The sequence below is a fragment of the Nematolebias whitei genome, chromosome 4 (assembly GCF_014905685.2).
Source record: "Nematolebias whitei isolate Nwh7 chromosome 4, NemWhi1, whole genome shotgun sequence".
NCBI classification, from domain to species: Eukaryota; Metazoa; Chordata; class Actinopteri; order Cyprinodontiformes; family Rivulidae; genus Nematolebias; species Nematolebias whitei.
The window spans coordinates 16,586,563-16,608,745 of record NC_056501.1 but is presented as its reverse complement, the minus strand read 5'-3'; the positions used below and the strand labels follow the sequence as shown (position 1 = coordinate 16,608,745).

Sequence of the window (22,183 nt, the reverse complement as noted above, 5' to 3'; positions counted from 1 at the left end):
GTGTGTGTGTGTGTGTGTGTGTGTGTGTGTGTGTGTGTGTGTGTGTGCATGTGTACGTGTGTGTTAAGAGACCTTGACTGCTGCTGTGGCTGTAAAACAAATCGTCCTTCAGTTAAACTGGAGACCAGATAAACCAGTTATCCCTAATAAAAACATTCTAACTGTGTCTGAGAGGACCTGAAAAATTAACGGAGGCGTCCGAGTTAAAATAAAATTTTACGTGTCACAAACGCTCAACGTACACAAATCTGACGGCTTCAGGCTTCTTCTGCTTGGGCCTCCTGCCCTCGCCTTTCTTCTGTTTTCTCGCTGGCTTTAGGTGGGGCCTGAGAACAGAGAAAACGTTAACACACTCGGTCAGGAGTTTGTGATTATTTTGGCATATCTGTGTGTATTAATTGATTAGATATTCTTTAAACACAAGAAAAGAACTCACGTTCAGTTTACATTAAATTGGGGTAAATAGAGACTGATTTTCCTCTCCAAGAGAGAGGTGGTGCCCAAACAACGAGGTTATTTGGATAATACATGCATATCTTATGATCTTAACTCATAACTGACAATCAAAATATATATTTACGCCCCATATCACTACATTCAGCTTCTCGTTATCAGCTGTGACGTCTGTCACAAATACAAAAATAAAAAAAACAACAGTTAAATCAGAATCTCAGCTCACGGGGTCCTGAACACATCCCGGCATTAATTTAAAAGAAATCCGAAGGTTGCATGATGTTTTATTAAAGCTCCATTATTTATTTATTTATTCTTTTATGTGACAGAAATGGATTTATTTCCAAGTAGACACATTGTGTTTTATACAACCAAATAGCTCTAACATGTCAACTTAACTTGAAATTTGTGAATTAAAGATGTTTGGCTACTTTTGTTGAATAAAATAAATAAGAATAATTATCAAACAATTTCATTTGGGAACTAAAAGTCAAACCGATGACTTCCCAGTGAGTTGTTCTTTCCCTTTTAGAAGATTTCTAACGTACCGTATTTTTCGCTGTATAAGTCGCAGTTTTTTGCATAAGTTAGCGTGCCTGCAACTTATACAGTGAAGCGACATATTTATGGTTTTTCCCCATATTTATAACCCAATTTTTGGCTGAGATCTGACAATTTCATTTATTCTGACACGGAAAATAGTGAACACTGCCATTTTCAGCCGCTAGAGGGCCCTCGACCAATAAGGCAAGTCAAGTGTCTCATTAATAGGCAAAAGTGACTATTAATGAGACACTTGGCTTGCCATACCATGCCACCTTTGTTTAGCCCTGGAACTCCTGGAGCAAACATCAAATCAGCTGCATTTCGCCATGCCGCCCAGGCGAAATGCAGCTGATTTGACCATTAAAGTGCATTTATTAAGGAAAAGTTAAACTGAGACACACCTTTACTATAATTTCAAGCAAACAAAGAATTGTTTTAAGGTGGTTATCTTGTTAAATATAAAGAAATGCAAAGCGAGTCATCCCTCCGCGCACCCCCGCAGCCGCAAATCGGCTTACGAAATGCAGCTGATTTGACCGTCAAAGTGCATTTATTAAGGAAAAGTTCCACTTTTGCTATAATTTCGAGCAAACAAATAATTGTTTTTAAGCGCTAATCTTGTTAAATTCTTGTTAAAGTCCTCCTGTGCACGCTCCTGCAGCCGCCATTTGGCAGCCAATCGATTTTTGGCACAACACCGGGCCACATTTCTGGGTTGTCAGCGGTGATGTGTAACAAATGCAACGTGTCAGTGGTGATACATAATAGATGCAACTTGTATGGCGAAGCGACTTATTTATGTTTTTTCCACTTTATTAGACATATTTGGACTGATGCGACCAGTGCGATGAGTACGGCGGCAAGTACGGTAATCAAAACACTAATTAATAATATTTAACTTTGGTAGCATTTTATAATTTTGTAACTTTATTCATGTTTTTCACCATTTCGATCATAAAAAGTGAAATTTTAGTAACGTTCTTAGAAAGAATTGGTAATAACGCCCAGTAGAAGAAAATCGACAAGGATCCATGATTTAAGAACATTTATTGTTATTTGTAAAATTTGGAACAAAACACTGCATATTAGAGCCCTCAACAGTGAACATTAAAAAGTAAAAGTAGCTAGCTATGATCAAATCAGTCAGAAAAATATAAAATAAACCATGTAAACCAAGTCAGAACCGATCATAAATTACAACAAAACACAGCACAGCAAAGGCAGTATATACATTAAAGGGTTTCATCACAGCTAGTTTCAGTTCATCAATCTGACTGCATCTGGAAAATGACACTATTTTTTATTTAATGTGGACTCTAATTTCTCATCTTTAAAAATCTGGATGATTATTAGGCACCCAAACGTTTGGAACATGTCATTTATTGACTGCAATGATGTGGAAAACAAAACAACTGCTTTGTGTAATCCAACACATAAATGTATGTGCCAATGTAAAAGTATTTTTGACAAAGCATGTTCATATCATTCTTACAGAACAGCTAAGGCGCCAACACATTTTCCCCCCCATTTTCTTCAAACCGCAGAAATTTGCAAACAACATTTAACCAAACGAAGCATTCAGACCCCATTACACAACGAGAAGAACATGCAAAGTTATGAAACACTGTGTTTTAAGCCAAATGAAGAAGGTTATTATGGTGCATCAGCCCTAATGGTTTGTGACAATGGAAGCAGCAAAGAAAACAGTCTCTCTTGTAGTATGGGAGAAACTTGGACAGCTGATTGTAATAAGAAAATAAAAACGGACTTTAATAGTCTTCACAACAAAAGTTATGTGCCTTTTTTCACCTCCACTCCTATAGACTGTTTTGTAGAAAGACACCAGGTTAAATGTGAGTGAGTAAAATAAAAATAAATAAATGGTTAAGTTTTGTTCTTTATGAAAGTGTGGCAAAAACGCCACCACATTTTGCAAATTTTCATGAACAACTATGTGGGAAAGGGGAATGTTCTGGTAAATGTTTTAAATATAACAAGGATGATTGCTGCCATTTCTAACTGAGAGAAAAAAAATCCTACAATGAAAGGTTTTCCTCAAAATATGTTCATTTTACAAGAGCAGAGAAACCTATAAACAGACCATAGTATTTTTCTCACAACACTTTTAGGTTTACAACATAAAACGCATCATTAATTAAACAGTTATAGACCTTAAAGGTGAGTAAATAGCTTTAGAGAATCATATTTTCTTTGGCCATAGTTAAAACCATTGACTACTGTTTTGTAACTTGACTGGGGGACTCGTGATGGCAGTTAACGTTATTAATCAATTACTCTCTCCACGTACAGTTCAGAGGTACTGATACCATGACTACCCTGTATTATAGTGGCCAGACTTTAGCTTTCCACTTCACGACAGCACAAACAAGCAGCTTCACTCACTTGTTATTCTGGAGACATTTTCAAAACCTGCACTGAGCGTTTAGGCACCACAATGTGACTCATTGAAGCACTTAAGAGCGAAAAATAACACAGCTCTCAGAGGAATTTTTATAGTACTGTAACAATAAATTTATTGCTTAATGCCTTTATGCCCATGTGTGACTAGTAGCAAGATATTTCATGAACCACTGAACAACTTTTGATGACACTTGTAGAAAATAATCACTGGATGTGCATCTAACTGATAAACGTTTGGAGTCAACTTTATATGAAACAGTGGCCACAGTCAGCGGACTTTAAATGCACAAAAACGTCTATAACTCAGTCAGTTTTACAGATATTAAGCCAAAGATAACTACCGTATTATTCGGACTACAAGGCGCAATATCAATGAACGGGTATGTTTTCATGTATAAGGTGCATTAAGTGAAACAGAACAGTCAGATAAATCAAACTTTATTCATCTCATTCACAACAACTCTTAACATTGTTCAGTTGTACCCAGGGGTGGAAGTAACAAATTACAAATACTCACATTACTGTAATTAACTAGATTTTTTGGATACTTGTACTTTTATGAGTATTTCTTTCAAGTGTGTAATTTTACTCATACTAAAGTACAATTTAGACCATGTAATCTACTTCACTACTTTTAAAATCAGAAGTCGCAACTGAGTACAGCCTCAATTTGAATTAATATTCAAACCATTCATCTGCATCTTTGTAGTCAATCAGATCACGAATGCACCAATTACCTATGACGTAAACAAAGGACAACAGAGTAGAGTAGAGTAATTTATGGACCGAAGATTTAGAGAAAAAGCCAAAATGGAGACAGAGGACAACACTGTCAACAGAGAAAATGAGGAGGTAAAGGCTGAGGACGAGTGCCCGTGGTCGTACCTGGGGGAATTTTTCCTGTGCAGAGGGTGAAAGGGAGACAGAGTCCAGATGTAAACTTTGTTTGATCTCTACGGTGATAGCAGCTTACAAGACTTCAACATCTAATCTAAAAAACATATTGTGGTATACGAGGTTTTACACTTGTATGATAGGGTTTTTTTAATTGTTTGTATGTGTGGGTTATTAGTTTGGCTAAGTATGCAAAGACCTTAGATGTTGTCACTGCCATTGGTTTGACTGGTACTAAAGTAAGACGGAGCTTCTGAGCGTCTGAGAAATGTACTTTGAATGTAGTTATTATATACAGTTATATACAGTAAATCAAATTTAATATTTTCTATTGACAACACAATAAAACATCAATTGGTTAGAAAGTAATTTTGACTAGTTCTTGAGAAGAGTACTTTATACTTTGACTTAAGTATTTTTATAACACCAGTACTTTTACTTGCAAATGAGTACAATTTAAGCAGTGTAACAGTACTTGTACTTGATTACAAATTTTCAGTAATCTTTCTACCTCTGGTTGTACCACATAAAATCAGTTTGAGGTCAGTAAGCACAACCAGAATTAATACATAAGGCGCACTAGATTATAAGGCTCACTGTGGATTTCTGAGAAAATTAAAGGATTTTAAGTGTGCCTTATAGTCCGAAAAATACTGTACATATTCCGAGCTATTAAAACACTCACATTTTCTCTATGACATTTTGCCATCTACTAATTGCAATAAGTCCTGGGTCTGTTAAAATATCACATGGACTGCTAGACGAGTATTAATGAAACTTTGAGGAAAAAAATGTTTGATGTCCTTTAACTGTTCCTAAAAACTTGGAACAAATGCAACTTGAGATGGTTGCCAGTCACCTGACATTAGAAAACCCCCAAACGGCCAGAAAAAACACTTTTGTTGAGTGCACTAAAATTTGATGTAGTTGTAGATGAGTTGTAGCTGATTCACATTTACTCAAAAAGCTACGCACTCATGCAAAATTTTCAAAAATTTAATTTATTCTTGACTGAACGTCAACTTGTTTCTCAGAATTTGTACAAAATATCTGTATGCACTTATTTTACCAACAAAGTCAAAATACAGAAAGCAGTGGTTCCCAACCCTGGTCCTTGAGGAACACCATCCTGCATGTTTTAGTTGTTTCCCTGCTCCAACACACCTGATTCAATGATTTAATTACAGCCACCTGACATTAGAAAAACCCAAATAGCCATTAAAAAAAACACTTTTGTTGAGACTGTGCTAAAATTTGATGTAGTTGTAGCTGAGAGTTGTTCACATTTACTCCAAAAGCTACTCGTTATGCAAAATGTTCACTTAAAATTTCAACATTAACTGTGTGAGCTAACCCTGATTGACTGTTAGCAAAATAAAAATAAAAAATGTGGATGAATTTAATGAACTTTTCAGGAAATAATTATTGGATGTAAAGCTACAACTGATTAACTTTTGGAGTCAGTGCAATTTAAGACAGCTGCAACAAGCAACTGAACTTAGAAAACAAAAATTGCTATATTTTAGCCAGTTTTATAGATATTGAGGTAAAATCTGGTGTGGCTGTAGCTGAGTCATTCACAACTCATACTCAGAGCATAACAACTTTCATAACTGCATGAAATCGCTACAACAGCCACAACACCATCATTTCTCATCATGAGAAATGTTTGTCTAAAACTCTGGCATGAAAGGCGGAAGGTGAAATTCACTTCTTCAAAGTATGCTGGGTTTGACATGACTACTGTGGCAATATAAGCTTGTTCTGATCTATATGTTCAAGCTCTAACTTCTGTTCTACTCACATCATCTGTATGAAAGTTATCCAGTTAAACTGACGGTGTTAACCTGACATTATAAACAGCTGCAGCTGCTGTTAGTTTTTGGAGCTCTAATTCACTATTATGGATGCGTGACTGTGCTCTGCTTGTCTGTGAGAGAGCACATGGCCGGGGAGATAAAATCATCACTATGGTGACAACAGGATGCGGGCTGTCCCAGGGGGAGGCTGGCAGAGAGACACACAGATGCTAACTCCCTCTTACACGCACACACATAAAAACATCCATCGAAAAAAAAAGCATAAAAGTTTGCACAAACGCAAATATAACGTTAAGATGTCAGTAAACTGCATAGAAAACTTCAAGACACGTGATTTTTATGCAAAATACGTCTTGAAAAGATGCACATGCATACATTGGAATCCTGTATTTATGTCCACGTCCAAACAGGAAACAGGGGGACATAAACATTAAAGAGACAATTATGTGATTATCTGTCAGAACATGGCAGTTTGAGGCAAACAAACACATTAAGCAGAGCCAAAAGAAAGTTTCCTTCTCAGAAAATTCAGCCGTCACTCACAGGTTTCTACACGCAGAACAGGAAGGTTTCTTTACTTTTAGCATCGTAAGTCTAACCTGCAGGCAGAAGAGATTAATAAGCAACGACATATTCGGTGGTGTTTTTGTCTGCTGGCAACAGAGCTGCAGCTTTAAAACCATGCTGACCTTGAGATAAGTAAACCTTAACAGAGGAGTTGCATAATAGCGAGCTATCCTGGTGAACCAGTGCTTTCAGAAACATAATTTATAACCCAGTGCTGCTGGACCAGTACCACCTCTGCACCAACATGTCTACTGCTGAAAGAGCAAAAGGTCATAATGATTTTATTCATGTCTCTTTGTGTTTGTTTGTCTTTTGTGTTAGCCAAACTCATTGTACCTGATGGACCAGTGGGCGGATTTTTAACTAACACAGCAAGCTAACCTTTGAAGACACAGAAATAGCTAAATATCAGCCAATTTTACAGACACTGAGCTTAAATTTGATGTTGTAGTAGCTGAGCATCATTTGCAACAAATACTCAAGCGCTAACTTCATTTACTGTACATAGTTTGATCCAAACAGCTATGAAAATATGAAATTCTGCCATGAAAGGCGGTGGGTGATATGCATTGTTTTCAGGAACATGATATGATATGATTTGTTTTGGTGCGTTCAGGTGGCTTCACAACAAAAATGAGCAGTTTTTCCACTGCAGATAATGTTACAGATTTACTAGAAGTCACACAAAGGTTCACCCAGATGATGAGAAACTCTGTCCCATGAGCTGCGTGACCCCAGTTTTATTGATTTGTGAGCCTGGATGTTACTGCAGCACAGTGACAAAAACCACGAGGAGAGAGATGCACCACAGTAAATATGGAGGTAAAAATGTGTTCTTAAAGAGATGCACCGCAGTAAATATGAAGGTAAAAATGTGTTCTTAAAGCTAAAATATAGCTGGTTAATCATTGAAACAAAATCATCTTAGCAAGAAAGAGCTGCACTGACAAAAATGGTCCCATACGGGAAAAACAAAACAAAAACAAATTCACTCAAATCCCAGGAGTGAAACTGTGCCAGCTTTCATCTCAAAGCTAGATTTTTATCGTCCTGATGTCAGTAAACGCACCATCAAAAATGGCACTTCTATATGTCAGATTCAAGGATGTCTCCAGCTTTGACAAACAGGCAGAATCAATGTTCAGGTATTGAACCTGTTAACTATTAAAAGTACAGTCGACAGGAACATACACGATGCCTTTTTATGAATAAACCTCTTTTAAAGATTTAATTAGCGGTTCCGGAAATTGAGGGTCGTGAAACAAGAAGTGAGGGGGGTCTTAAGATGATTTCTATACATAAAATAAATAAATAAAATATTCTAATTGCACGTCTTTTTCTAATATTTTTTATAAAATATCAAGAACAGCAGTTGTAAAGTGATAAATAGGCTGTTTGTGCTGTCGTCATATTCTTGGTTTTTGGCTTATAGGAAATGATCATACCAGCGATGGTCTCTCCAGCAATTAAATTATGGGTCAAAACCTGAAAGGTTTGTGGATCACTTCCTAATGTTTTCACAATCATTTGCTACTTTTCCTGATTAAAGCATTTTTAGGCAGACAAAAGCACATTTATTCTTCTGTATTTTATTGAAAATGTGCTCATAATTTTAGAACTTACATAAAAAATATTTAGAATTTGTTCAGGTGAGTTATTTCTGGCTTCAAGTAGCCGAAAAGTCAGAAGTGTTTTAAACTCAAATGAGACGTTTAAGCTACTTTGGATTAATCTAAAATGGCTGGTTTTATGAGTAAGGCCATTTCATTAAAAAGCATCAGCAGCAGAATTATAAGCATGTCATCAGAGATAATGTTAGAAAATAGAAAAATTAAAAAGTGGGACATCAGATCACACAGAGTTCAGCCATAACAGAGAGACACACAGAAAGTGAAAATGTAAGGTTACCTTGTAGTTGGTGTTGGCTGGAGCTGTTCTTTTAATCTGCTTACAGTTAAAAACAAAAGAGTTAAAGGTGCGATGAGGTCATTGAACAGCTGGTTTACCGTGCATTTACAGGAAGAGTTTGTTTCTCGTACCTGCACTCGCACTGGCTGTGCTCAACGAAGGTCAGCTCAATAAGCTCGTGTTTCATGAAGGACGTTCTCATCAGCTGCCAAAACAATAAAAAATTTAAATTGTGTTTTTCTGCCAAAATGCAGTGTGAATGCTGAGTGCTGAGCGACAGCTTAAAGAAAAAAGTGAAATCGAATTGTTCAAGTTGAAACGAGCAGAACAAAGGCTAAAATTGAATAGAAAAAATGCTAAAATGAGCAGAGCATAAGCTAAAAGCATTTAAAAAAAGCAAAAGCTAAAAGCTGAACTGAAATTAGCAACTAAAATTTGCAAAAGAGCTAAAATTAAGAAAAAACACTGTCTAAAATTAGCAAAACTTTAGCTTAAAGCTAAATATAGAAAAACTGTAACTAAAAGCTGAATGTAACATAGTCTAAAAGTGGCAGATTTGTAGCTAAAAGCTAAGAGTAGCACAAGAAGACAAGCAACCGGTTGCTGAAGCAGATTTAAAAGAAAACTGTATTTCTGAGCGGCTTTAAGAGCTCTTGATGCATTTTATGAGAAGTTTCATTTTAAATAAAGTTAACTATTTTGAAAAGGATAAAAGCTACAAAAACTAAAAGTCCTTATTTTCGACAAAGCTGAACATTTCTGTTTGGTCCAACATTTTTCAGTCAGGTCATCTGGACAGTTTCTTTTATTTTGTGCTGAAACGTTTCGCCTTCGATCCGGAAGGCTTCATCAGTCAAGGAAACACACAACAAAACTGATTCTTCCCTCAACAGCTTACTCCAAAGTGGAACAAACCAGTTCTTCTTGTGATTAGATGGTCTCTTTGGTACGCCCCCTCCTCCATTGCCGGCCCTCTTCCTTCAGGTCATCTAGACAGTTCTGTCCAGATGATCTGACTGAAAAATGTTGAATTGTATACCTGGATCATTGAGCATGGACTTTGTTGATTTCTGTTTGGTATTAAGAATGGTTAAAATAGAGCGCAATGTATGTGGAAGTAACCTGATGGCAAACAAATATATTTATGTACAGTACAAAAGAAATGATAAACAGGAGAACATTATTTCTACATTAAAGGATTCAAATTTTTTAGAAACTGTTTCTGAGCCTGGTGCTCTTGCTCTGAATGCTCCTCAGCCGCCTGCTTGAGGGGAGGGGCTGGAACAGACTGTGTGCAGGATGATTGGAGTACTTCATGATGCGGAGCGAGCACCCTCCCCCTGCATCGTGAAGTGTAAAGGTCCGAGCTGGTGGGAAGGCTGCTTTATCATATCATATAAAGATGTGTGTGTGCGTGTGTGTATTGGTTGTGCACCTCCATAGTGAGTGTGTGCGTGAGCGAAGGCACGCACTCCAGAGCCTCGTCAGCACAGCAGCCTCCACACCGCCTCACAGACACGCAGGACGGGATGAAGAGATGGTGGATCTCTCCCGGCAGCTCTCGCCAAACCTCCACCAGAGTGTCCCGAGGTTCGCAGCCACTCCGGGAATACACCTCCAACCACCGCCGCACTGGTGGAGAAACACAAGAGACAAAGCACGGTTCAGATTTACACTCAGCTCTGTGGAGCAAGGCGTTGGAGAAACATTTGGAGCCTACCTTCTCGACCTTCTCTGGACTTGGGGGAGTCTGCAGGCCGCCAGTGAGCAAGCTGGAAAAACAGGATAAAATTGATGTAAATTCATGTGAAACGCTTGTTTCTGTTTGTTTTCAGGTCAAGTTGACCTGTAAAAAAACCACTGACTGCTCTGCCTTCAAACCACAAGGAAAGGCTTCATATCAGTTTGATAAGCTCAGTGGGTAAAGATTATTACTTTTCCACACTTTTGTGTAGTAATTATCTAAATATCTTCTAAAATCTTCACATAGAAGCTAAATTGTATGAGAAGTTTATGGGAATTAAACTCAACTAAATACCTTCTAAAAATACTACATTTGGTCTATGAAGCAAATGAAAACTAAGATTTACAAGTACTTTTAAAGTATAATGAAACTAGCATTTCTAGAGATCGCCTGCTGGCTCGCATGCCAAACTTTTTAATAAAGATCTCGTGTTTGTTAAAGCTCAGATTATGTGATACAAACGGCCCTCAGCAACACACCAAAGTTTAGCTTGGCATCTGCAAAACAGACTGCGAGAGCCATTTTTGTGTTTGTTACGCTGTTGTGACCATACTGAATCAATTTAACTCCAAAGGTTAAGCAGTTGCACATACCATGATTACGTCCTAAAAGTTTCATTAAAAGCTGTTTGTGAAGAGACAGACAACAAACACACATGCACATTAAAAGAAGAAACGTACTTTTCATGACTCTGAGCGATTAAAAAAAAAAAAGCTAAAACCATGAACCTGCATGAAGAAACCTCTAAAATTGTTACTTTTCAGAGTCAGAGTCAGAGTTTCTTTATTGTCATTCGCACCTCATGTGGTACATGTGGTGGAGCGAAATTATGTACACAGGGTCCCAGTTACATCCAACAATAAAATGTATAAGAAAAACAGTAATAACATCTAAGATATGAACTAAGAAAAACATCAACTAAATATACACTAAGCACTCATAACATAAAACATTGAACATCAGCACAAACATGAACATGAGTCTTTTAGCTCCAGTGTTTTGTTTTTATATTTGGCCTAAAAGAAGTGGCTCAAACTCTGCCTGTTAATAATCACTAATCAGCATTCATTTCCAAAGTAAACCATTAAATGGCTGCAAGGCTGTTTTATTGTCCGCAACCTCTGGTTTGACACTGTTGCAAACCCCACTGCAGGAGCAGAGCAGCAGATCAAAGTATTTCTCTTTAATGACCGCCGCAGCGTCTCACACCTGGGATCAGAACACGACAAGCTCAATAAAGCCTTGTGGCAGATAAGAGGAACCCAACCGAACCTCTGAACTCTGATGCTCGGGTGCACTTGTTAGGAGGGTAAGAGCAGGTGTGACGGCTAAATTAAACATCAAGGTGCGTTCCTAGAAGCGCGTTTAAAACAGATCCCATGCGCAGAAGAGGTCCGCTGCCCCATTTGAAGTGAAAACGCACATGATCACATTTCTCCTTGGTGATGATGCGGAGGAGGGAGCTGCTGGCGATTTGGACCAGTTGCACCTGCTGCCTTTGCCCTGAAGCCTGAATTTCTAATAGGCTCTGGATGATCCAACTGACCACGACAAATAATATTTTTACTGATGTAAGGCTATAAAAGATTTATTAGACATTTCATTTTGTTTTGTTATTATTATCTGCCGCTATGAATCAGAATCAACTTTATTGTCATTGCACAGTTAAGTACAGCGAAATGTCGTTCCGTACAGCCGTCTGAAGGGTAGACGGAAATGTACTGGGGCTGCGGCTTTCTATGAAGCGCTGCCCTTATCGCTTAGACAAGAAAAGGCAAAGAAAACACGAGGAGACAAGGTATATAAAAAAGATCTCTCACACCGTGTCCTTGACACAGGGCACGGTGTAAGGTAGCAAAAAAATCTACCTCAGCAAGAAACATAGAGAGACACAATACATTTTGCAGGAGGGGAGGACGACAAGACGGTGAGATTGTCCATGAACACTTCCAGATAGTTTCCATAGTCCTGATAAAGATGATACCGTGTCTCTCAGCAGGTCCACTATGATGGGGGGGGGGGGGGGGGTCTTGTTGGAGAAAATGGAGAGAGTCAGCCTTCCAAGGCCAGAGCCAGATTCAGATTTCAACATTGTTTTGGGTCAGGCCAAGCTCTTTAATTTCCGCGTCTGCCTTTTACATTCTTGCTAGTACATCTCATGGCGACTCCAAACAATTAGTCGCCTAATTGCGATTACTTACGCCAAAGACAGGCTTACAACTTCTCCAAGATCTATTCCTTCCACTCGTTCGTGAACACTGCCACAAAGTTCCACAGTCCTGCCTGCTCCGCTCTGATACAGGTCCACAAATAGTTTGCACACAATCTGAGCGTTGCCAATCCCAGCACACACATTCCAGACAGCTTAAACAGCTGCTGACATTTACAAATCTGTCAATAATCCAGATTTATTCCAACTCCAAAAAGCAGATTCCAGTTATCATAAATCCCCTTATGTTTCCGAGGTATGAGGGCTATCCTTCACTCTGTCTTCTTGCTGAAAAAAATTTGATCAATTGCGTTGAGAGACCAGCTGAACAAATCCATAGTTTACAATTTGGAAGGTATGCAAAAAAAGGGCTCTGAAAGACAAAGAGCAAAGTAGGGGAGGGGAGGCAGGAGAGGGAAAGAGAGCGTCCGTCTTCATCGAGAGAGAGAGAAAAAGGTAGACAATCATGCAATAGTGTGTGTTTGTTTATCTGTCCCATAGAAAGTATGCAATAAAACAAAAGACATAATTTAATAAAACTCAGAAAGTATTCACTCAAACATCCACAACTAATTACATTTTGGAGTCAACCCTATTCAAGATGGCCCCCACAGCTAATCAACATTAGCAAACACAAAAATGGCTAAAACTCAGTCATTTTTATTTACTGAGCTGAAATCTGGTGAGGCAGTAGCTGAAAGTCGACCCAAACATATAAACAAGCACCAACAAGACTGGGTGGAATCTCTGTTTGAAACTATCAGGGTCAAGCCTGTGTGTTAGCAAAATACCTCATGAGCCACTGAAGAGATTTAAACAAAATGCTCTAAAAGTAATTATTGGATGCTTAGGTGTCAGAACAATGCAGCCAGTGGAGGAGCTGCTCCAACTGTTTTCTGAGGTGAGGGTGTAATCTTGTGATTTAGCTTTTTTTTTTCCATCCATCCATCCATTATCTTTACCCGCTTATTCCATTTTGGGTCACGGGGGTCGCTGGTGCCCATGTCCAGCAATCACTGTGCGAGGGGCGGGGTACACCCTGGACGGGTCGCAAGTCCATCACAGGGACACACAGAGACAAACGAGACAAACAACCATTCACTCTCTCACTCACACCTAGGGACAATTTAGAGTTACCAATCAGTCTAACATGCATGTTTTTGGTCTGTGGGAGGAAACCGGAGTACCCGGAGAAAACCCACACATGCACGGAGAGAACATGCAAACTCCACCCAGAAAGGCCCCTGGACCGGGGATTGAACCAGGGACCTGCTTGCTGAGAGGCAGCAGCTCTACCAGTTGCGCCACCGTGCTGCCCGCCTTTTTTAATTTATTTATTTATTTTTTTATTATTTTTTTTTTACATAAAAAAGCGCTTTCATTCCAAAAAATAGGACAAATACATGCAATGTTTCGACATTTTTCTTTTTCACTTGTTAGTCACAGACTAAAAATATGTATCAAACAATCACAGCTTTCTGCCACCACTTATATTTTGTTAAAAGAACCATCACAGGTGCGAGAACACTGGATTGGCCTTTCACATTTAGGGGCGGCTGTGGCTGAGTGGGTAGAGCAGTCATCCTCCAATGCAAAAGTTGGGGGTCACATGCCGAAGTGTCCCTGGGCAAGACACTGAACCCCTCATTGCCTCCGATGTGTGCCCCATCGGTGTATGAATGTGATAAAGCACTGATTAATCTTTGTAAAGATCTAGTAGAGTGCTGTATGAATGTGTAAATGAGGGCACAGATTCTAGTGTAAGACACTATATAAGTACACTTCTTTAACCATTGAAACATCCATAATGAGAAAAGCAGAAATCAGTCACGTGTCAACATGTGTGAGTTAGTGTCGGTACATTTGTGTTGCAGTTCAGGCTGCACAACGTTAAAACTACATTTTACCGTGCAGTTTTATTGTGGAGTATGGTGAGGACAACATCAGTGGTGATTTCCTCCTTCCTCTCTTTCTGTCCTGTCATCAATCCTTTCTTTATCATCTCTTCCTTTATCATCTGAACCGGGTGTGGGCATCAAGGACATGTAGAGTCCATCAGATTGGTCTAACATGTCAATGGCATACAAAGCGTGATCGCATGGCAACTGGAGTTTAATGGCCCAGATTTATTGCCAGCCAAGTCGTCCTTTGGGATTTGATATTTAGCACATTGACGTGGCGATAATAATTAGTTCAGCCCTAGTTTATTACATTTGTGTGAATGCTGACTCAGCTTTCACTTCACTGTTTTCCTATTTTGAGTTTATTTCATATACATGTTTTGTAATCAAACTACTTATTCATACTTTGTAGTTTTTTGACCCATTTGTATTTTCAAACATTTGGCTTGAGTAGACTGCTTTGACTATTAGCATTCGTTGTTTTTATGCTTTTTAAATAATTTACCTTTATGAACAAAACTTGACTCCACAGAAATACATTGAGATTTATTTGATTCCTTCAAAATGTTCTTCTCTAAAAGGTGCTTCAATGTGCTTTAAGTCTTCTTATGCTCTTTTTAGCTACGGTCATGTCGATTTTAGCTTTTAGGTACAATTGTTGCAAATTTCACCTTTTAGCTACCATTTTTCTATATTTAGCTTTTCGCTAAAGTTTAGCAAATATTAGCTTGTAGCTAGCTTTGCTATTTTTAGCAACAGTTTAGATAATTTTAGCTTACATTTCCTCAACTTTTGCTCATTTTAGTCTTAAGCTATGGTTTTGATTAAATTAACTTTCAGCTTCAGTGTTGCTTGTGTTACAATTTTGCTAATTTCGGTTTTCTACATATTACTATTTAGCTGTTGTTTTGCTCAATTTTGCTATTATTTATGTTTTTCTTCATTTTAGCTTTTCTTTATTGTTTTAACAATTATATTTTTTAGCTGCGATTTTGCTAACTTAAGTTTTAAGTTACAGTTTTGCTTCATTCAGTCTTCCTTCAGTCAATTTTTGTTTTGCATTGTCTTGCTGAAATAAGCAAAGCTTTAAGGTGTTCTCTGGATGATGACAACAGCAACATTTATGGTTGTTACACAGGTGTACAAGTAGCCACTGTGGACTAATGTGCCCACATACCGCTACAGATGGTGGCTTTTTAAATCTTTGCTGATAACAACTCCTCTTTAGCATCCGCGACTGTCAAGAAAGAATGTCAGACTTTGATTAAAACCACCACAAGACAGGTTTACACAACACATCAGACCGTTTTAAGTGAGCGGGGGTTCAGAGAAGGTGACATTGTTTATGAAACTCGGCACACGCTTTGCACATGTGAAACCAAACAATAATCACTTTATTGTGTGAACGCTTATGAAGCATTCACACTATTGTGATCCATTTTTTTCCCTGTACGTTTTTCAGCATCTTTTTCGTTCCACAGATTTTGTGCTATTTCAATAAATCATATATCAAAACGTTCAGCTCATTCAGGACAATCCTGCTATGACTGTGGTATTGGTGCAACTTTAGCTTTTTGAAATGCTTAGCATTTTCTGCCACTTTTTTTAATAATAGAAAATGAATTGAGCTCATTTTACATTCTTCATATCTTTTGATCTGTTTACAATCTTTTACTGCTCCTTTCACATTTTGTTCTGGTTCAGCTTCTTTCAGCTTCCTTGTGCAAAATTAAACATTTTTTTAAAACTAATTTCAGCTGTTTATTTTAGCTGTTTTGTGCTCTTTCAGATTCTTTCTTTTAACTAAAACATTTTTGTGCTTCTTCTAAACTTGTTCCTGCTAATTTCAGCTTGTTATGCTCCTTTCAGCCTATTTCTGCAAGTTTCAGCTTTTCTATTTCAGCTACTATTTGCTGTTTTTAATGTTAATTTTATCTTTTTCAGTTAATTCCACATTTTTTGCACTCATTTAAACTTTTTTCAGGCCAATTCAACAAAAATGTTCTCTCTCCACTTCCTTTTGGTAATTTCAGCTTCTTTCTGCCTTTTTAGCTACTTTTCTGCATTTTTTTTGTTGTTGCTAATTTCAGCTTTTTTCAGATAATTTCCACTTTTTTGTGCTCATTTCTGATTCTTTCAGCCTAATTGGGCAAACATGTTATTTGTACTTTCTTCTGCTAATTTAAGCTTGTTCTACATTTTCAGTTACCTTTTTAACATTTTAGCTAATTTCATCTAGCTTGTCTTACTGCAGAGCTGAGCCTTTTTAAAAGTTTTACACCGTATAGGCTCCCGTATTTTGCCATTCAGTTTGATTTTTGTTCCTTTCTCTTTTCACAGACATTTCTCTTAAAAATATCTGTTCGTCTTTAACGTTAAGGTTTTTAATTTGAGAAATACTTGTCCACATTTCATTTAGTGGTGAGTTTTTTCTAATATATTGTAACTGACCTGTTGCTAATTAACTCATTTAGTTGGGAGGTAATCCACCAGGATCATTACTCATCATTTTACCCGTTTCCACCGTCACAACTAAAAAACAAAATGTTGGCATAAGTTAAAAATACCAACATTTTCATGTTTTTGAACTGTATGTTTTAAATTATGTTTACAGTTTACACATTTAAAACTGCTTTAATTCACATTTTGTACATAAATCCAGCTTTAAAAAGTTTTCTTTTTAATAAAATTGTATTTTCCATGCCATACTGATACTTTTACACACATCAATGACCTGAATGCCTTCTCCTGCAGTAAAAAAAAAAAAAAAAAAAGCGCACAGACACTAAAAACGGATTTATTTGCTCCTTGTTTGTCTGTGCATACATGAAGACCAAGGCCACTTGTAAGGGAATTTAGACTTTGTCCAGTTGCCCTTATTTTCAGTGCTCCGCCCCCATTGACACACACACACACACACAGAGAAACATAAGCACACACACAAACACACACATAGGTTTGGTCCATATTGACTCAACAACCTGGGGTTATATTGAAACTGAGCCCATTTTGTGACTGGACTAAGCGTGTCCTTTACGAACTATCAGTCTTTGAGACAAGTCTAAGATTAACTCCGTTTGGCAGCCATATCTGGCGCATGCACAGTCAGACACACACACACACACACACACACTCCAAAGTGCCAGCTCAGAGCCATCTGCACTGGCAGTGCTATCTGTCAACAGTCTAACCCATCTAACTCCCAGCCACTCCCTGAGCACATTGTACAGATGGGCCATGTGTGTGTGTGTGTGTGTTTTAAAGACCTCCACATTAGCTATCCCGCCAAGTCTTGTCACCACAAAAGAGGAAGGATGACCCCCTTTTTTCTAATAAGCTGCCAAAGGAGCAGACAGCATGAAAGCAGAAAGTCTTGAGTGTGAAGGTGAAGAGGCTTTCTCTCTCTTTGTGTGTGTGAGTGTGTGAGTGTGTGTGTGTTATGTAGTGTCTAGGATGATGAATGACTAAAAAAGAGACTGTATTAGAGCAGCGCAGAGTCAGGGCTGTCTCAGAGCACTGCCTGTTCCTGATATAGGCCTCCAGACATAAATAAAAGAAAGTAGAGCATGCAGCTTTTCTCCATGTTTGAGGGCAGAAAGGAGAAGATGAATCCCACTGAGGATCATGTCTGTACAATCAATAATCATTTCTTATTAACGATAACCCTCAGTTCAAATCACACAGCAAAACACGCTGATAACAATGGCTGAACAACTCTTCTTTGCTGTCGATGAAACAAATACAGAAGCAATTTAAAGTTTTCGCATGTTCAACTAAAGATGAATAGCATCATAATAATTTGGTTTTTATTTTTCCAGGGTGAACTTGTCTTAAAAATAAGTTTCATTTTTATTAAATATCCGCTCTAATCCTGCATACACACATTCAACTAAATCTGTTAAGTGGTGCTGAAAAACCTGGTTAGTGATCAAGGCTGACTGCAGCTGATAATTTGTCTTTACCAGCATAAAAAAAAAAGATTTATTTGTCAGCATTTATCGGTCTGAGCAAAAGTCATCAGTCACCCTCAGATGTAAGGAAATTGGTTATGGTCAACAGCAACGCAGGAACCACCAATGCTCATGTCTTCCAAAGCTGGAACAGCAGTGTCTCTGGGGCCCTTTTCACACCACCGTGCACTGAGAGGGCACCGACTGAGAAAAAGAGATGCCTTCAAGCTCCATGGAGGAGACAGATCTTTTGTGGAGAAAGGTTTTAGAGCTTGACGAGACAAAGACTGAGCTATAAGACCACAACGATAAAAAGCGCTTCTGTAGGAGTCCAGGTGAGGCTTTCAAACATTGCACCAACTATCAAGCACGGTGGTGGTAGCATCATGCCGTGGTACTGGCGCACTGCACAAAGTGGATAAAATAATGACTTGACCTCACATCAACTGTTAGATGTTGAAACTTGGACACGTTTGTTTTTGTTTGTGTTCCAACAATGATCTGAAACACATCCGAACTGGTTTCTGATCGGATGAATCAGGTGAACCTCAAGCTTCTGGGATGGCCTTCTCCAAACCCTGACCACAACCAGAACAAAAAAAGAGTCAAGTGTGTTTAAAAGCCAGGTTTGAACCAAACTCATGGTTTGACGTTAGCGTTTTGCAGAGGTCAATCCTCCAGGTGAAGGTGCATCACGTTTATTCTGGTGTCAGGAGGTTCAAACCTTCTGAACACAGGCTTCTCTAACCTCTGCACCACCAACCCCCCCCCCCCCCCCCCAAACCAACCCATTTAAACAAACTATGGTTGCAGAGCAAATATTCAGAGAGAATTATGACAGAAACAACAAAAAAAGTATATATTTTTTTAAAATCTATAACATCAAAGTCGAACATCAGCAAGTTTATTCTGTAATTATTTCATCCTGGGAAAAAAGGATGGACCAAATAAATCACTAAAATAAAGTGACATTCAGTGAATGTAAACTTCTGACCTCTGCTGTGTTCATGTCTGACATAGTGCTGATTGATCAGGACCACAAAACAACCTCTAAGTTCTGCTTCTTCATGCATTTAATCTACAATTCAGATAATATTCAGGACACCAATTATCAGTTGCACTTGTACAAGACCAACGTTATATTTTATAAAGTTTCCTGCAAAGCTTTTAATCACATTTTGCCAGACACTAAATTTTCCAAACATGACAATCCAAATCATGCAAAAATGTTTACTGATTCTTTTTTGGTAATTTGTTCCTTTGGATTAAAAATGTTAACAGGCAACGAGAGTTTGGCTGTTCACAGTGTTCCCATTAAAAACAGTCAACTTTTTATCTGACTCTCATTAGGAGCAAAAAAAAAAAAGCTGCAGGAGGATTTTTGTTCTCACAACTCATGCTCCCAAAATAAATTCTCTTTTAATAGGTAGACATTTTTCTAACGACCCCTATACGCCCTTTAGGAAACTATTCGCTGTATAATAAGACAAATAACCAGAATAATTGCAGAAATTACTGACAGCAGCCAAAATAACACAATCTCATCCTTAAAGCTGCTCCTGCAGGACCTGACAGGTGTCACTGACAGATGTGACCATGACAGACAGACCTTTGTCCATCAGGCTGAAACGAGTCACCTGCTCCATGTTGGTGGCACTGTGACCGCTTCTCTCTCTCTCTCTCTCTCTCTCTCTCTCTCTCTCTCTCTCTCTCTCACACACACACACACACGCACACACACACGCACACTGCTGAGGTCAAACACACACATACCTTGGCGTGGAAGGTCGGTATTCTGGTAAGCAGCAGGAACTGAAAGATTCCTAAAATAACTTGAAGCATAATCCCCATTGTGCACGAGTCCAAAAAGACGCACCTATAAAAGTATATATTTTTCCTTACAATTAATAAAAATAAAATAAATGCTGCTGGTGCTTCCCTCTCTTGGGTTCAAGACGCATGAATCCAGTTTTCATTCTCCAGTCTCCCTTCCGTGGAAGCGCTCCCAGGGTGGCATCATCGCTGTTGGAATATTAACTTTGCTTTCTTGCATTTGCGCCTGATTCAGAGCAGAAACGTCAGCGGGATCAGTTTCCAACAAGTTTAACACACCACCCTCCCTGTCAGATAACCTTGGCACCAAAGCTGCAAGCCCACCCCCCCCCCCCCCCCCCTTTTTTTTTATTCGTAAATGATATTAAGTTTAAAAAAAAATCCGTTTTTATGTTGTGGGGCAGTTTGGTCTGATGGTGGGGACAGAAATGTTGGTTCCAGCCGGCGTCACGGGTTTACACAGATCCCCGCTGAAACGTAGAAATCCTGCGCGTCTTCAGAAATAAAGAACCAAAAAACGCATCCCATCATCCGCATCCAGGACGCTTTATCCGGTGAAGAGCCGCGGGTTTGCAGAGGGGCCAGTGCCGCAGATCCCTCCCTCGGGGCTCGGTCACGGTTTCGCCACACTGCCGCTCCAAATGAAAACGTGACGTTTCCTCTCCAGGCGCGTCTCGCCGTTTCTGTTCCCCACCTCCTTATAAATAAAGATCCAGTCCTCCACCGACATCGAGGTGCAGCTGCAGCAGTTCCGCGCTCACGCACACACGAGCGCAAAGGTAGCACTTTGTTGTGGGTCGCCCTCCTCCGTTTCCTTTTTGCCCTTGAGACGCGCGCGGCGTAACCATTGCGCTGCCAACTTTGCTCCAAACGGGACGCGCGCGCTGGATACAGGTGCAGCGTCTATTGGTGGCACTGTGGGGGGGATCAGGGGGCCCCTGCAAGAGGGGGAGAGTGGCTGTGTTTTCCTCTGAGTACACAGAGGTCAAGCCTCAAGAGTATTCTTCAAAAACCCGGCACGTTTTAACACCCCCACCCCACCCCCCCACCCCCCCAATTGTCAGATGTTGGTCAATTGGCCCAATTTATTTACTGAGGGGGGGAAAAAACTACTACTAATTAGAAGATTAATATCACTCACCTTGTCTGTATTAGTGTGCCTGTTAGCAAAATATCTCATGAACCACTAGGTGAATTTTAATCTAATTTGTGTGTTCATCATTGGGAGTCAACCCAATTCAAGATGGCCACCACAGACCTTAAAAAACACAAAAAATAGCTTGAACAATTAATTTGTACATATGCTGAGCTAATAATCTGTGGTGGTAGTAGCTGAGACTGAGCTCCAGTACATATTCTGAGAGCTAACGGTGCAAGATCGTTGTTTAAGTATTAACTGTATGAAGTCCACTCTGTCTGTTAGCAAAATATCTCATGAACCACTGGATGAATTTTAATGGAACTTCCAGGAAATACTCTACCAGGATGTACGTCTACAACTTATTAGGTTTTGGAGATAATTCAGATCAAGATGGCCGCCGCCGCCTCGTGACTCAAAAACACAGATGTGGCTGTAACGCAGTCGGTTTTACAGATATTGCACAAAGATTCGGTGTGGTAGTAGCTGAGAGTCATTCACGACACAAACTACGAGTGCTACTCACTGTGTAAGATCTTGGTTTAAAACTGAACTTTTGAAGTCAACCATGTTTGTCTGTTAGCAAAATATTTCATAAACCGCAGGACAGATTTTAATGAATCTTTCAGAAAGTAATCCTTGGATTTACATCTACAACCGTTAAACATTTGGAGTCAATGCCGTTTAAGATGGACGCCACAGCTAAACCACATTAGTCAACACATAACTGGCCGTAACTCGGTCAGGTTTATAGCTATTGTGCAAAGATTCGGTGTGGTAGTAGCTGAGAGTCATTCAC

General features: G+C 39.0%; 1 protein-coding gene across 1 annotated transcript in view; it reads right to left on the bottom strand.

The window, feature by feature from the left end:
* Positions 1-20,458, bottom strand: part of vegfba (vascular endothelial growth factor Ba) — a 25,554-nt gene extending 5,096 nt beyond the window's left edge. Inside the window, exons 1-6 of the mRNA XM_037675786.1 lie at positions 20,187-20,458; positions 10,330-10,381; positions 10,045-10,241; positions 8,741-8,814; positions 8,610-8,645; positions 243-326 (exon numbers count right to left, since the gene is read on the bottom strand). Of these exons, the coding sequence (XP_037531714.1) occupies positions 243-326; positions 8,610-8,645; positions 8,741-8,814; positions 10,045-10,241; positions 10,330-10,381; positions 20,187-20,264 (521 nt within the window). The 5' untranslated portion in view covers positions 20,265-20,458. The remainder of the gene's footprint in view (positions 1-242; positions 327-8,609; positions 8,646-8,740; positions 8,815-10,044; positions 10,242-10,329; positions 10,382-20,186) is intronic.
* Positions 20,459-22,183: the final 1,725 nt, after the last annotated feature.